This window comes from Python bivittatus, unplaced genomic scaffold (genome assembly GCF_059951505.1).
Source record: "Python bivittatus isolate LINGU-HERP-01145 unplaced genomic scaffold, Pbiv_v1 ctg000430_np1212, whole genome shotgun sequence".
NCBI classification, from domain to species: Eukaryota; Metazoa; Chordata; class Lepidosauria; order Squamata; family Pythonidae; genus Python; species Python bivittatus.
Window position 1 is genome coordinate 2,222,692 of NW_028277071.1, and position 17,389 is coordinate 2,240,080.

General features: G+C 39.0%; 1 protein-coding gene across 1 annotated transcript; it reads right to left on the minus strand.

The window, feature by feature from the left end:
• Window positions 1-3,377: 3,377 nt before the first annotated feature.
• LOC148215247 (vomeronasal type-2 receptor 26-like) lies at window positions 3,378-14,427 on the minus strand. The gene is made up of 7 exons (XM_088143938.1): window positions 14,189-14,427; window positions 12,955-13,246; window positions 12,485-12,618; window positions 11,758-11,983; window positions 10,515-10,742; window positions 7,192-7,318; window positions 3,378-4,273 (listed from the first exon to the last, which is right to left on the minus strand). The coding sequence occupies exons 1-7, from the start codon at window positions 14,425-14,427 to the stop codon at window positions 3,378-3,380; spliced, it is 2,142 nt and encodes a 713-aa protein (XP_088000064.1).
• Between the last annotated feature and the right edge of the window lie 2,962 nt (window positions 14,428-17,389).

Below are 17,389 nucleotides of genomic sequence, written 5' to 3' on the forward strand. Positions count from 1 at the left end.
TCATTCACCCCCCATTCGTACGAAAATCCTACGCCTCCAACTCTCTTCACCCGCATAGTTGGTTATGGTTATGGTAGAGGCCAAAAAGGAGGTTATCGCTGGGAGCTCCGCACTAGGCGTCCGCCCCCTGCCACCATCTTGGAAGAGAGAACCATCTTGAAAGAGAATGCTCAAACTATTGCACAATTGTGCTCATTTCACATGCTATCAAGGTTATGCTCAAAATCCTACAAGCTAGGCTTCAGCAGTACGTGAACCAAGAACTAGTGGATGTATAAGCTGGGTTTCGAAGAGGCAGAAGAACTAGAGATCAAACTGCCAACATTTGCTGGATCATAGAGAAGAGCACATCTACTTCTGCTTCATTGACTATGCAAAAGCCCTTGATTGTGTGGATCACAACAAACTGTGGCAAATTCTTAAAGAGACGGGGGTACCAGACCATCTTACCTGTCTCCTGAGAAATCTGTACGCTGGCCAAGAAGCAACAGTTAGAACCGGTCACGGAACAACCGATTGGTTCAAAATAAGGAAAGGAGTACGACAAGGCTGTATACTGTCACCCTGCTTATTTAACTTATATGCAGAGCACATCATGAGAAATGCCAGGCTGGAAGAATCACAAGCTGGAATTAAGATTGCAGGGAGAAACATCAACAACCTCAGATATGCAGACGATACCACCCTAATGGCAGAAAGTGAAGAAGAACTAAAGAGCCTCTTGATGAGGGTGAAAGAGCAGAGTGGGAAAGCTGGCTTGAAACTCAACATTAAAAAAACTAAGATCATGACATCTGGACCCATCAATTCCTGGCAAATAGAAGGGGTAGAAATGGAAGCAGTAACAGACTTCATTTATTTGGGCTCCCAGATCACCGCAGACGGAAACTGCGGCCATGAAATTAAAAGAGGCTTGCTCCTTGGGAGGAAAGCTATGGCAAACCTAGACAGCATATTAAAAAGCAGAGACATCACCTTGCCAACAAAAATCTGCATAATCAAAGCTATGGTTTTTTCAGTAGCAATGTATGGCTGTGAGAGCCGGACCATAAAGAAGACTGAGCGCTGAAGAATTGATGCCTTTGAACTGTGGTGCTGGAGAACACTCTTAGGAGTCCTCTGGACTGCTAGGAGGTCAAACCAGTCAATCTTAAAGGAAATCAACCCTGACTGCTCATTGGAAGGATTGATAATGAAGCTCAAGCTCAGATACTTTGGTCACCTAATGTGAAGAGAGGACTCTTTGGAAAAGACCCTGATGCTGGGAAAGATTGAAGGCAAAAGGAGAAGGGGACGGCAGAGGATGAGATAGTTAGTTAGTATCACTGAAGCATTGAGCATGAAACTGAGCAAACTCAGGGAGGCAGTGAAGGACAGGAAGGCCTGGCACGATATGGTTCATGGGGTCACGGAGAGTCGGACACAACTTAATGACTGAACAACAAAAAGGGGCATGGATCTAATGGACAAGTGGTGGCATTTACAGCCCGGAGGACCCTGTCCACATCCTCAGGTCCAATAGGATCAAACTGTTCCCAGATAACAGGGTAAGCCCGTACCCCAGGCATCTCCACAGGCCATGCCATACACTTGGTATCCAACTGGGAATAGATCTGAGCAATTTTATCCTCCAGATGCCCAGAAAACTCCTTAGCACAGCTCTGCAGGTGGGCCACTGGGCCTTCCTTTCCCAAAACAGATCAGGTGATCTTAAACAGGTCACTGGGTGGCATTTTGCAGATGCAATAAGAGTGGAGAAATATTGGCATTTTGCAACTCTTACCACCACAAGGTAGGTGTACTATTACATCCTGAGGTAAATAAAGAGCATTTCCTTTCTTATATCAGGAAAATATTTCCTAAACACAGACGAAAATGAAATATCAAAAGTAATTTTATCATTCTTATCCTTGGTTCTGTCTGAAGCAACATCTGAATAAATAAGTACTTAACATCTGCTACCTTGAGCTACTTCTATGTTTTACCTATGAACACATGTAGTTGTACGGCATGGTTACCATGTTGAGACAGGTCTTAGTACGGGGTCCTCCAATGAGAGCTACTGCATTGTTCTGGACATCACACTTGTAGTTAGGGAAAAATCTGTCTTTTGTAGATAGAAAGTCCATTGCTAATATATAAGTTGACCTCTCCTCAAAATTGTCACTAGCGACATGGAAACCAAGGGTAACATTTTGCAAGAGCTGGGAATGTTCATTGATCTTCTTTACAGCAAATGCCAGAGCCAAAGTGTGCTGGTAGTTATGAGTGAGAACCTTCAGGAGGATTATAAACTAGGTCAATATACTGTATTTCTGCTATAGAATCCGACAGGTAACACTTTTGTTTTAATTTTATATATTCATGCACAGAAAAAAGAAATGGTGCTAAATATTTCTTTGGATACCTGGAAGTTTGTCTTTATAAAACAATACCCCAGCACTGTATGGGTGTGCAAACCGTGACTGAGAGGGTTACCTACATTTGAGTTAAGAGAGTGGTTGTAGCCTGGCCTCTTCTTTCTTTAGGATTCTTATTCTAGGAAATTTCTAAATGTGTTAAGACTGCTGTCTTGGGATTGCTTTGGGATGCAGTAATATTCCAACTAAGTGCAAATGGAAAGGGGAGAAGTTGCACGTGATTTCAATTTTATGGGCAGAACGTTAGGCACTTCTCTGTATTTTGGTACGGTTGCTAAGTCAGCTAAGTTTCCCTCAATTAGATAGCTTTGTGCTACAAAGGAATGTGTGGCTGTAGCAAAAGAATATGTTCTTGTTATTTCTTCTGAGATATGCAAGTAGATGGAAGTTGAGATCATGAAGTGAAATCTAGAATTTCAGATAAAGGAAAGGGATATTAGCAGCATTTTCCAAAAAGGTTGGGGAGAATATTGGGAGGGGTGTATATGACAGATAAATTACTTATTTTACGCTTTAAGTTTTGTAACATCCTTTCAAAACAAAACAAAACACTAGGATAAACTTTTCCCTCTGGGGATTTTGTCGGTGTTACAGGTAATACAAAAGGATACTTTTTTAAAAGGGCACCATATGAAACTCATGGGCTGGAGGATACCAATATCACCATTTTCAGATTAGTACACATTATAACACTAAACACAGATTTTTTTTTCCTGATACCAACTTCCCTTTATTCATATAAGGACTCAACAAAATGATCTAATCTTTGAAAGAAAAGATGCAGAGCAGCTATAAAAGCTCAGGAGTTGACCCAGAAGAGATCTTCATCGTTACCATCACGTATATTAACTTGGTGTTCCATATGATGGAACACAGGAGACCCAAACACTGCAAAGACCCAATAGGATCAAGAGAACAGATTTGGCTTTATTCAAGGTGTCTGCTAAATATTTAACTTTATTTCTTTATTAGTTGCTCCTTCTTATTCAAATCAGGTCTCAGAATAATGATATAGCATTTGGGGAAAAAGATGCAGCACAGTAATCCAGCTGCTGAAGCCAAAATGGAGAAGATCTCCACAGCCACCACATATTTCCCCTTGGTGCTCAGATAGGTGGGAACAAATGTTACCCAGACACTGCAAAAGACCAACATGCTGAAGGTGATAAATTTGGCTTCATTGAAGCTGTCAGGTAAATTCCTAGCTAGGAAGGCCACAGTGAAGCTGACCGCAGTCAAGAACCCCATAAAGCCAAGGACAATATAAAACATTGTGGTTGAACCTTCATTACATTGCAGGACAGTTTCTTCAGCCAGGGAATGCATGTCAGCATCTGGGAATGGGGCAGAAATTGCCAGCCACGCTACACAAATGATGAATTGAGCCAGGGAGCAAGACAGGACAATCGTGTTGGCCAGCCTTTTCCCCACCCATTTCCTCATGTTGGAGCCTGGCTTGGTGGCCATGAAAGCAAGAACCACAATGGTTGTTTTCCCCAAAATACAAGAAAGAGCTACAGAGAAGATGATGCCAAAAGCGGTCTGTCGCAAGAGACATTTCACTTGGACAGGTTGGCCAATGAAGAGCAAAGTGCAAAGGAAGGAGAGGAGGAGAGCAAGGAGAAGGATAAAAGTGAGATTCCTGTTGTTGGCTTTGACAATGGGAGTGTCCTGGTGCTTAATGAAGATCCCGAGCACCAAAGCTGAGATGAAAGAAAAGGAGACTGCGATCATTACCAAGGAAATGCCCAAAGGCTCTTGGAAAGACAAGTAAGTTATACTTTTTTGAAGGCAACTATCCCGATCTTTGTTTGGATATTGATCTTCTGGACATGGGAAACAGTCATCTAAGTCTAAGGAAAGAAAAAAAAGAAAAAAATGTTCATAGAAACAGCATTGGCTTTAGCATCAGGAATTAATTACAGACTAGATCCACTTAAGGTACTATGACCTACATGGGGGTTCATTTTTTTTCTTAAAGTAATTTATAATACAATCTATATTCTACTGAAACTTTTGTGTCTGTAACCTTAAGTGGGGAAAATAGTGCATCATAGGGCAATAATTTTTGAACCAATGTACGTCAAATGGGCTAACTTACAGAATGTGTCCAAAATATGGGACCTGTTACTCCCATGGGATTAAAGTTTAGGAAATTTATGACTGCTTCAGCACTGCTGTGCTGCTGCACAGTTGTGGTCGGTCCTGGTCCCACCTTCCTCTGTTCCCTGTACCCAATCAGCTGGCAGCAAGGCATGGTGGACAAGTGGCAATTGGCTGCTTTGGAAACGAGGCAGAAATTTGAAATCTCTTAACGGCAGTTGGTCTTAAGGTAAGCATGAGGGAGCAACATGGACCTCTGCCGGCAAGATAGGGCTGGCTGGGATGAGCCCTCTTCCTCCCTTGAGGGAAGAGACCCTTGGGGGCACACCAGAATGGGGAGCGGAGATGCAGTTTTCCTTTTGGTTATGGCTCCCTTTGTTCTACCTCCCTGAGCAAAGTGAAAGGCAGTTCTGCTGGTCAGTTGAGGAGGAGGAGGAGGAGGAGGAGGAGGAGGAGGAGGAGGAGGAGGAGGAGGAGGAGGAGGAGGAAGCTTCATTAGGACTCTCCTGAGGGTCATGAGGGAAGGGCAAATGGAACAAGCCTATATTATATGTGGAAAGCGAGGGAGGGAGGGAGGAAGGAAGGAAGGAAGGAAGGATTTCTGATGCTCTCTTCCAGCCCCCACAAGCAAAGCTAATGGGGAAGCTGGCAGCAAGTTGCAAATCACGCACACTCCCGTTGCTTTTTTGCCCTTGGTCATTCTGTTTCTCTGTTTAGGTAAGGAAATATCTCTGAAATGATGACCCAACAGGTTACAGGTTCTCTAATTTATAATATGGCGCAGTGTTCAGTTTCAATAAGTCCTGAGTTTTACAGCTACCTCTAGCCTTAGTCACTTCATGTAATGGGAAGAAGGACTGACCTTGAGGGACAGGAGGAAGAGCCACTACCAGTTGAAAGAAAGCTGAGTCTGGGGCAAAACTGTAACTTGAGAAAACGTCTCAGACAAGGCCCTCCCTAGTTCTCATGAAAATAAATGGAGGGAGGAGAGAAGCATATTTAGACTTGCAAGATTCTGTTTTTGTAACTTTATAATAGAAGTAGTATGACCTGCATCAGTTTGGTTTCCTAATATGGTCTACCTTGAAGAAGTGACAACAATCTAGCTGTTCTGCCCTGGACTCAGCTTTCTTTTCTCTGACTATTGTCTTGGTAATGGCTCTTCCCCCTGTCCCTCGAGGTCAATCCTTCTTTCCATTATACCTCCCAGTTGGATTACTGCAATGGGGCTGCCCTTGAAGTCCATCCAGAAGCTGCAAATTGTCCAAATGAACTTCTGGGTGCTAAGTTCAATTACTGCTTGGTGATCTGCATTTGCTCCCAGTTGCTCTCTGGGTGCAATCCAAAGTGCTGGTTATCATCTTTAAAGCCCTATATGGCAGCCAGGTTTTTTGTGGGACCTGGCTCTTCCTTAATCGCTGGGCTTAGGATGAGGACTGATCTGGCGCCTCGTGGATGGTTTTGTTTTTATTCCTGTTTTGATTGGTGGTTGTCATCCACCTATAATCATCATATGAGATAGGCAATGATATAATTTGCAATAAGTAATGAATGAATGAATCAATACATCAATACATCTGCATAGAATAGCAAGTAAAAATAAGTAGAAGCCAGTGGGAAAAAAATTACAACTGCAAATTTACCTTTGCTACCAAAAAGAAGATACAAAGGAAGAATTCTGGATAGTCTATCAACAAGCATTGGTTTCCTGCAAAATTGTTTGTAATTTTTCAAGAAAACATAATAAGGGACAATCGAAATTTCAGTATCCTACTGATCCTTAAGAAAGATTATGCTATTTAGAATGAACTGATTGGTATTGTGATCAAAGATCTCTCTGAATAAAAAGAAATAAAAGGCGCAGAAAAGAAAGGGAAAAAAGGAAAAAGAGAAAGAGAAAAGAAAGAAAAAATAAAAATATAGTAAAAAAAGAGAAATATATAAAGATGTGACTTCCCACCTTCATCACAATAAATATAAACATTTTTAATAATTTATCACCTTCTCATAAAATACAACAAATGATCTCTTCTTCCCATATCCCATCTCTTAGCTATAAACAAATGTATAAAACCTCATCATCTCAGTCCTGATTTCAGCAAAAGTCCATTAAGGGCTACTAGAGATAACAACATATATATTTTACCTTGATCAAATGAGCCAGCTTTGTAATCCTTCCTTTTACTTCTAACAATCTTGGTCTTTAGTCCCTTCAAATTATGTCCCAGACCTAGATTTCTTTTCATTTTTTCTTTGCCCCTTCTCACAAAATTCTTCAAAATTTTGACAAGCCTCTTTTCTAAGTCTAATATTGGAAAATTACCAAGGACAGTCTCTTGGTTTGTTGCCTGTGTATCATTTTTAATTATTAAGACATCAGCTGGTTTCTTTTGTATGTCCAGTGTACCATGTTTTTCAATGTCATTCTTGTAGCCTGTCATTTTTAATCCACTTTCAACTCAGTCTCAATCTTGTCAGATAGAACTTGTTCCTCTTCCATAACATCTTTTAGACAGAGTCTAAATTAATTAATTCAAGTTTTTCATTGCTAAGCTGTACAGCCTGAGATAAAGCTCAAGATTTTCAGTTGCCAAAATAGTGATTAAAAATTCAGCCACCATTTATATATATCAAATCATTGATATATTCAATATATTCCTTCACTTACCCAGTTGGTCAGCTATCTTCCCTTCTGGACACAGTTTACAGTCATAGCAGCAAGAAAATTTCTCTTCACCTTTTATCTTGCTATGTCCAAAAGGACATTTTTCGTTACAGATGGAAAGAGGTAATGCCTGTTAATAAATGAAATTAGAATTCTTTCACATGAAGAATTTAAGTTTGGGGATTATTCATTTCATGAGTTATACATATCCAAACTCTTCATATCCTAATACCATTTAGTGTTCCATTTTCCAGTTTTCTTTCTGTTTTAAATTCAGTAGAATTGTGTAGCTCAGGGTTGAGCTGTGGAGTCCTTAGGGTTCTCTGAGCTTGGCTGTTTTCTTGCAAACGTTTCGTTATCTGGCTAGGTAACATCTTTAGTGCTAGAATGGAATGGGGATTACTCTCTGTTTATATACAGTGGCCAGTGTTGGTGAGGGTGTGGGTTTTGTTTTCTTTTATTTTTTTCCCTCTGGTAGTTCCTTGATTAAGGTATTGTTTGCTGCTGGTTGTATGTCTGGTGATAATCTTGGTGTTAATCTGTTTATCTGGGTGATGATTGCTGGTGAGGAGATGTTCTGGTCATTTGTTTTCCTTTTTATTGTCTCTTTTGAATGGTGTGTAGATGGTGTTTATCTCTATGTGCCTGCTGATGGTTGTCTTGTCTGAATACCAAGCTTCCAGGAATTCTCTTGCATATTTGGATTTAGCTTGGTCTAAGATGCTGACAGTTTCCCAGTTGAAACTATGGTTAAGTCTGTCCATGTGTTGTGAGATTAAGGCATTTTCATCCTGTCTTCTGACTGCTAGTTGGTGTTCATGGATGTGCTCTGCACGGCTTCTGCCTGTCTGTCCTACATAGTGGTTGTTACAGTCCTTACACTGTATGTTGTAGATGACTCCTGTTTTTTCTTCTTGGGCAACTGGGTCTTTTGGTTTGCTTAAGATGTTTTGGAGGGCTTTAGTTGGCTTGCGTGCTACAGAGATGCCATGTGGTTGTAATAGTCTGTTGGTAGTTTCTGATGTATGGCAGTGTTATTCTTTTCATAGCTTGTGTTGGTTGTGTTGTAATAGGTTGAGTGGCCAGGCACTTTTTGGTAAAGGTGCATGGATATTTGTTGGAAAATGTTGTATAGGCGGTCTGTTTCCTTTTTCTGCTGTTCTGGGTTGCTGCAATGTGCTTGTGCTTGTTTGAATAATGTTCTACACAGCTCCTCTTGTGGGAGGTTGGGTTGTTACTTTGGTAATGGAGTACTTGATTAGTGTGGGTTGTGTTCCGATAGATTTGGGTTTCTAATTTGCTGTTGTTTCCTCTGCTGATGAAGATATCCAGGAAGGGTAGTGTGTGATTGTTTTCTTCCTCTCTGGTGAATTTTATTCCTTTGAAGATGTCGTTGATGGTTTCGTGTGTCTTCTCTAGTTGTTCCTTTTTTATTATAACAATTCTGAATTTTAGGAATTAAGGAATTCAGTTAAGAAATTCAGTAGGGAATTTTAAATTCACCATTGAATTCCTTAACTTCTCCTTGTCTCCCAAGTATTACACTAATGGGGTGATTGTGCCAAATGTAATATTCTAAAGATCTGTTCTGAGGAAACCAGTACGAGAAGCTGTTGTGGGAGAGTTTTACCTCTGGAGCCCTTGGAAGATGCTTTCCTTAAGATTTCAACTTCTTGTTGGGGTCCTACACTTATTAGAGCTGTTTCTGTACTTGATACAATGTGGTGAAGTTCATATAGAATCAACGATAATGTTGGCTGATAAGCCCATATTATATAGTAATTGGAGCTCATCTTCATTAAGCATATCCTATGTGTAAATGTCTGATATGGGGCATGCTACACTTAAAGCCAATTTGGAAATATCAGAGGCTAAGGACTGGGGTCTGTTTGTATAATATGCCGTAAGTGTGAGCATTAATACACCATCTCTTGGTTACATAAGAAAAGAGCCTGATCTTTTTTCCAAAATGCTGTTGCTTTAATAATTTTACTCCATCAAAACATATGCACTGAAACACCTTTTCTTTGATCCGCCTGTAACATCTGTATGGATCTCCCTGCCCTGTTACAAAATGTGGCATTTTGAGAAGTAATCTGCTCAGATAAACTTATATTAGATGATTAATACTGTCATTCTAAAATCAGACTTGCCTGAAATGCAGGCTCCAGTCAGTCATATAAACCTTGAAAGTAATTAGTTTTAGAGAATTTGAAATCATAGTAGTTAAATTCTTTTTTTAATTCCACAAATTTTTATTTTACTTTATTAAAATAATATGATTTAGTATGAATGATAATTTTAAAAAGAGTAACATGATATCAGCAAATGAATTCTATGAACTGGGGTATTAAATAGTTGTGAGGAATCTTAACTTTATTGTCTTTACTAATAAAATGTTTTTTTATTATGCTGTATCCTTTAATAAACTGTATGCATTAACTTTTCCATTGATACGATAGGTTATATTTTATTTAAACTTTTGTGGAAAATGATGACAGGAATCTGATTTTGAAAATTGATGTACTTTCAGTCTGGCTGTTACTGTTACTACCAGTTATTTGGAGCGGGGGTTGTTTTTTGTCTGAAGCTTAGAGCGGATTGAAAACAAAATGGATTTTTTAAAATGCTTTGCAGATAATACTGATCTTTGCCTCTCCTGTTTCCAAAAAATGTTTACTTTAACTCCCATTTCTAAGTTACTGTTCTGGATACTTTGCAATTGTATTAGCACACTTGGATTAGGATGGATGGATGGATGGATGGATGGATGGATGGAGTCACCAGCAAAAATATTTTTGAAATATTATTTTTGCTGCCTATTTTGTCCAATTCAGGGAGATAATTAACATTTTATAGGAGATGAAATCATGAAGAATGTGTATCCCACTTTTTAATGAATTAATTCTCTTTCAATAAGTGGCTTTGTTCCAGTGTAGAAATCTCTTAAACTATATACATTTCTAGAGTGTCATTGCTTTACGAATGTAGTTAGAAACATATCCTGCCTATAGGAATGGTTTTGCATTGGAACCAAAGAAATGTTGTGCGTATTTACACTTTAAGCCCCCTATTTATACTTTAGTAGTTTATGTTCATATCACATCCAAAAGAAAAAATTAGTCTGAGGCTGCTAAATAGCTTAATCAAAGTGTTGTTGTTGTTGGTTAATCATTTATATACATGGGTCAGTGGATGAATGATTTCATCAAAAGTGAAAAATGAGCACACCTGGTTAAAATTAACCTAATTCCACCCAGACACAAACACACACACTTACATGTCCAGTAAATAAATTAGTTTACAAAAGTAAAAATGAGACAGACCTGGTTAAATATGTGTGGCCAAACGGCCTCCTTGGCAGAAATGGTGAGGAGCTTGTCTAGGGGCGCCATGGGGTCGATCTTCCCAACTTGGACTCTCAGAAAGGACTGGTTTGGGAAAGTGACCCAACTGAAAATATCAAATCCAGTCACTAATTCCCCTTTTGGGGTAAAAGAAACCTCTTCTCCAGCACTGTTGTTAAAGGAGACTTGCTGCAGATAATGGTGGAGCTAAATGAAGGAAAAAAGAAAAAGAAACATGAAAGTTAACAGGAATCCTTGACTTTATGGACAAATCCCATTTCTTTTTCTTTTTTTTTAATTTGGCTTAATGAAAAGCAACCTGTTAAATTTAACCTCAGTCTACACTATTTAAAACTGGAAGGGAAATATATCACATGCAATTTCTACCCTATTATCTCACTAAAGTATTTCAGTTGAAAAAAAAAATGCAGCTGAGAATTCCATTACAAAATCAAGAAAGGGAGAAATCCAACAGACTGCTTTCCTCTGCTCAATCCAGGAATTGGGATTTCAGTTTGCTGGCATAAAATGTAGCAAGATAAAATTCTCCAACTTAGAAAATTCGAGGCCAAGATGGCCTTTCCTTCCAACCAAAGGGTTATCTTGAAAAAATATTGAAAAATAAGACAAATTTAAATGGAAATTTCCTTCAGACCTTTCATTGACAAATTTGCTATCCACTTCAACTAACACTATTCATATTTGCACAAGATTGGTTGACATCACTTTTCACCTTGCGTTATGGTGAGAGAAATTTAATGATAAGGGAATAGAACTATCGAATAGTCTTTAAGAATTCTTAACAAACTAAAGGAGACCTGGAAAACCATAGTAGCTAAGAGATTGTGCTAGCAGTCAGGGAAGCCCTACATTGGATCCTGAGATATAGTTTACATTTCTCTAGGAAACAACAGTGCACAGGCCCATCTCTGACTGCCTTGAAAAGTTATTCCCTTTGAGTCTTAGTCTCTCTGAAAATAAAATGGTGAGGAATAGAATTACTACTTAGGAAGAAAGTGGGTGCTAAGCTTTTACATTTGAAACTGTCTAATAGCATATATTGAATCAGTACATATACAGTATGTATACATCCAGACTTTCATACATTCAAAATGTATCTTTCATTATAACATAAGAAACGAAGAAAAGAAAAAAATAAACATACTACGTACTGTTTACATGACCTGTTAACCTTCCCGAATTTTGCATTAGCCAACATTACCTGCCATGGTGATTGAAGCAAGGGCTTCCATCTATTCCTATGAGTTATTCGACCCCCCTTGAGTTTGGAGGAGTGCATGGCCCTCAGCGCATGTGCCACAGCATAGACCGCATTGTAGATGCTGTAACTCTGTCCTCTCATGGTGGTCTCAAACACAGAATTAGGAAGAATCTCCAGCTTCTCTTCTCCAGTGCAGATCACTTCAGCATTCCCATCCATCATCTCACTGGGGAATGAGCATTCAAACACATCTTTCCAGAAATCCCTAATAAAACCATCTTCTTTTTCAAAGTTTGGGTTTCTCTTCTGCATAAATTGTTGGAATCCTGTCAGCTCCTTTGAATGAACTGCAAAGGAAAGAGCACCATGGAGAAAATCAATGGGCAACGGTCTTTGAATAAGAATGGAGGTGAATTCCATCTGGGCTGTCATGATCCAAACTTTAGCTTTTCTCTCCTTTGGAATATCATCAGAATCAAAACCAGAGATCATTAGTCTCAAAGGCACCATGCCTGTAATTTCCGTATTCAAGATCACTGCAATGACTGTACTCCCCATGATCACTTTGTACAATTTTTCTGCTTCCTCCACCATTTCAATAGCTTCATTACCATACATCATTAGTGGGATACATGCTATAAAGTCAAAGCAGATTCCTCTCTCTGAAAACATGGAAAGACGCTTTTGAATGAACCTCTCTTTATCCTCCTCATACCAAAATACTAACCCAACCCAGGTCCATCCAAAATGCAACAGTAAGTGTAGTATTCCATTAAGCTGGTGGATCTCGTCTGGGAACATCCATTTGATAAACAGTGCTGCTATTTCGTTATTCATCAATGGAGCTGATCCATATGTGATCTAAATGGGGGGAAGAAAATAATAGAGGCAAAAGGGGATTTTTCTAAAGGAAAATGTGCAGTGCACATGTGTTTATTTAACCCAATCTGGGTTTGAGTAAGGTAGAGAAAAACATCTTCCTTAAAGCTACAACTTGATATCTGAAAGTATAGGACTCCTCATTGAGGAAAAAAGGTAGCAATTTTGGTGATTTCCTTCTCATGAATTTGCCATCTTCTTTCCTGTCACATTTCTGGATTCCGGGATCTCTCTAAAAAGAGTTATCATGAAGATTTAACACCTGAAGTTAATAAAAAACTTGTGAACTCCCCATCTTGCTCCATATTTGTGTCTCACCTGGGGAAATTTGTAGTTGCACAGAATAGTTGCCATGTTGAGACAGGTCTGAGAACGGGATCCTCCAATGACAGCCACCGTGGTGGTCTGGTCATTACACTTGTAGTTAGGGACAAAGCTGTCTTTGGAAAAGAGAAATTCCATTGCTAAAAGATAAGTTGAACTTTCCTCAAGGTTGTCAGTAGCGATGTGGAAACCGAGGCTAACATTGGGTAAAATCTCAGAACGTTCATTGATCTCCTGTACAGCAAATGCCAGAGCCAAAATGTGTTGGTAATTATGAGTGAGGAACCTTCAGTGAGAGTTATAAACTATGTCAATATATTTCTGTTTCAGAATCAGATAGTTGCTATCTTTAATTGTTACATATATTCACACACACACAAAACCTAGCACTAATTGTTTACTCTAGACACCTGGAATCTTGATTTTTAGCAGAAAATAGCCTTAGATTGTATGGATGTCTGTGTGTGGGTGTGGGTAGCTAACATTGACCTGAGACATCATTTCTAGCCTGGTTTCTTCTTTCTTTAAGATCCTTATTCTGGAAAATTGTGAAATTCATGGTGAGATGTCTCTTCCAGGATTAATTTGGATGTTTCCAATAACATTTCAATTCAGAGTGAATGGAAGGTGGAGAATTTATATGACTTCAATTTATAGACATAGCATTCTACAATTAACTTGACATTTGGGCTTTGTATTCTTTAACAATGTTCATCCAGTACCATTGTACCAATGTCCCACCTCAGACTGCTTTATTCACCAGTGAGATGAAAGAAGAAAATTCAGAAAGTACTAGATACATGTAGACTATTTTGAGGACAATCCCACAGGCTAAATTAGTCATGCTTTTTCTCTCATGAAGCAGAGGACCATGAACATTCCTGAGGAAAAATAATCCATGTCATGCTATGATTGAAAACAAGAGAACTTGCCTCATATGTGACTGTAGTATTAGGGGACACTAAGTTTCTCTGAGCTGTAGAATTTAAACATAGCTAAGGGCCTTTGCAATTGGCAATGCAATAGTGTAACCAGTTTACATTTGAGCAGAAAAGGAAAGAGATAGATGGATGGAAGGAAGGAAGGAAGGAGGGAGGGAGGGAGGGAGGGAAGGAAGGAAGGAAGGAAGGAAGGAAGGAAGGAAGGAAGGAAGGAAGGAAGGAAGGAAGGAAATACAGCAATAAGTGGTGAAGGCAATAAGTGTGAGGATGAGGATGAGAATACTTACAGGTACTGATCAATTATATCATTAGAAGGAACACTTTGAAAATCAATCTTATTTGAAAGAAAGAAACCCTGATAAATAATAGCCCCAATGACTAAGTCTGCAGACTGATAATACTTGTGAACAATTGGAAGAGGACCTCTGAGGTAGCAGTTGTGAACAGGAGAAATGCACTTCGCCATAGGAAAGAAGAGTAAAGCCAGTGTTCTGAATAGAACCAACTCGATATAAAACATGGCCATTGTCAACATCAAAATGGACCTACAATATTACCACTCAGTGAAGGAGCTGGGTCATAATCACCCAGCCTCTCATGAATACTATGAAGCAATGAGCGTTCACAGATTAAACATGCATTCTTCTTATTCTCCCTACATGTAATTCTGTATTTTGAGCTGCTATTAATATAATACAGTCTTTTAACCTGGGCTCATAGTTTTGTCATGTTTACTGGGATTCCCTTGAGACATGGGGGAAAAAAAGACAATGGTGATACTTAATTTGATAATTACTTGGGAGATAATAGCTTACTTGCAATAGTACTTTTTCACAAAATGACAAAGGAAACATGTTTATCATATCTCTGCAGGAATGATGGACTGCTGTGAACTTTTAAAACTTAGTTAAGTTTTAGTTAAGTTCTGTAATGAAAGAGAAAATGGGGGGAGTACTATATGCACGAAAGAACTTTTTTTTTTGCACAAGAACAAAGGAAAGGAAAGGAAAGGAAAGGAAAGGAAAGGAAAGGAAAGGAAAGGAAAGGAAAGGAAAGAAAAGAAAAGAAAAGAAAAGAAAAGAAAAGAAAAGAAAAGAAAAGAAAAGAAAGAAAATTGGGACACTTTTTTCCAAAGATGCTACTATGTTGGACAGTTCCATATCTATAATCAGGTTTCAAACTTTCTTGATTCAAACATTGTTTAAAAAGAACAGAAGTTCATTTGCTGAGGTCATTTTGTCAATCCTCTGCTTAATGCAGGATCTGCTATGAAGAGTGGCTGAATAACAGGACTGCTTCAGGTCAAGGATGGTTTGAAAGAGGGAAATAATGCTGTAGTCATGGTATGAGCCGATGAGTTAAGATGTACTTATGCTTTCCTTAAAGAGCAGATCGCTATCTCTCTCTCTCTCTCTTTCTGGTTCTCTTTCTTTGTTAGCTAGCTCTTTAGGTCTCTAGCTATCTACATGTCCTGATAATTAGGAAGGGAAAGAGTGTTTATGGAGGAGAAAAACTTCCTGGACATTGAAAGAGAGATTGCAGTCACATGGGTGCTGTATATAATTAAGTTCTTGGTACTCCCTAACTTCCTGGTTGGTCTCCCTTTCATGGGAATCTTCATGCAGAGCAAGAGAGACAAGTTACATGAACTGTCATGGTATCATAAAGCAAGAGTAAGTTATGTACCTGTGTTCTTTTCTGTCACAGCATAACTTAAATTGACCAAAGTTTGCAGCATTTGCAGAATGACATCATGACATACCCAATGGCCATTTAATATCATAGGGACCTTGACTGGATTCCTAACTTGCTTTCCATCCAAGGATCTGTTTCTATGGGAATGAAGGACTATTGTGTCTTATTCCAGATAGAGATGAGAGATGGAGGTGGAGAGGGAGAGGGAGAGGGAGAGTGGGGGGTAGGGTAGGGAGAGAGATATTGACCAAGTGTACCCTAGAACAGTCTGAGGGTCCAGATGTCACAGAGGTTATTCAACCATTCTGCAGTTAAAGGGCTGAGGCTCTGGAAGCACATAAGATTCACCTACACAAGAGCATGAATCTGAGGTCGGTGCAATTTTTTCTACCAAGGGCCAGGTATTGGCAGCAAGGGTGGCTCAATTAAGCTGTTGACCCCTTTCTTCTCAAGTAACTGAGCAGTGAAAACAAAAAGAAAAAATGTTAAAGCACTTTTACGTATTACAGAAATAAATAATAATAATAAAAAGAACTAGCTGAGTAGTGTTACTCTGTCTGGCTCTCCAAATTTCTCAAAATGTCCTCAGGCTGGTAGCTCTTTATGTTCAAGGCCTTGACTGGCTGGCAAGTGATGGAATCAGTCTCAAGTAGTTGATTGTTCCCCGAATCTTGAGATTGTGCTGACAGAAGATCCTCTGCATCTCCAAGTCAGAGAAGATCATGACCTATACAGCCATGATACCACACTTTGTCAAGCTTTCAAATTTGGCAACTCAGGAAACAAGGATTACTTGGATTTCTGGAATGACCTTTATTGTTAGAATCTTGAAAGCCTGCCAAAGCTATTCTATGGATCAACTTATCCCTAACGTAATTCAGGCAGAGATACTCTGAGTCTCTTTCTCATTCCTCCCCTTCCATTGTACTGAGGAATCTATTCATCTTGCTTGCTCCCTTATGTTCCTGGGGTCTACTAAGCTTCCCTTTGCATGTACCCATTTTTAGTTGTATTTCTCTGATAGTTCCTTTACATATGGGATTATTATAATTGTGCCAACAGGCTGTCTATTATTAACTTCTAAAGCACCATGCCATCCCCTCCCTGGAGTCTCAACTACATCAGGATTTTGCCAGGAGATGACTATGAACCTGCACTGCAGAACTTACCTGTTAGAATAAAAACAATTAACTGTCCAAGTTTTTATAGGCATTTACTCACCAGAATGGGAGGATTCCACAGGACCCTCCCTCCCACTCCCACCCCCCACCCCCCACCTCCAATGTTAAGAATCAATCTAATTCCACACTCAGCCAAATTGAACTTAATATCTTCCAGGACAATATATAAGTGCAGATCACACCAAACCTCAAATGCACTTTTAAAAAGTTCATGGATACTCCCAGATGAATGCAACAATGAATTGGATTTCTGGAATGATTGCCTTCACCATCAAGCTAAAGTCAAAATAATCAAATAAAAATCAGAGTTTCTTTAGGCAGAATTACATCTTTATTATCAATCTTCAATCTTGTATTAAAATGCTGCTTCAGAACTTGATCTGTCATCTTCCTGACAAAGTACACCCAGACATCCCTTGGAACATTTTTTAATTTTGCAAGTCTTGTATTTATTCTATAAACTTTGTCAGTTTCTGCCTCTATGTCCTCTTTATCCCACTGAAAAAAAATGATAAGGATTTAAATACCTTTTCTCTAATATCTTCATCAAAATCCTCTGGAATTGCTCTGAATCTCAAACATAATTCTTTTTCTCTCAATTCTAGTAATGCC

Coding starts and splice junctions, on each gene's coding strand:
- LOC148215247 (XM_088143938.1), bottom strand. CDS start 14,427: ATGGCCATGTTTTATATCGAGTTGGTTCTATTCAGAACACTGGCTTTA. Junction 12,619..12,954: donor GCAACTACAAATTTCCCCAG/GTGAGACACAAA, acceptor CCCCCCATTTAG/ATCACATATGGATCAGCTCC. Junction 7,319..10,514: donor GGCCACACATATTTAACCAG/GTCTGTCTCATT, acceptor ATTTATTAACAG/GCATTACCTCTTTCCATCTG.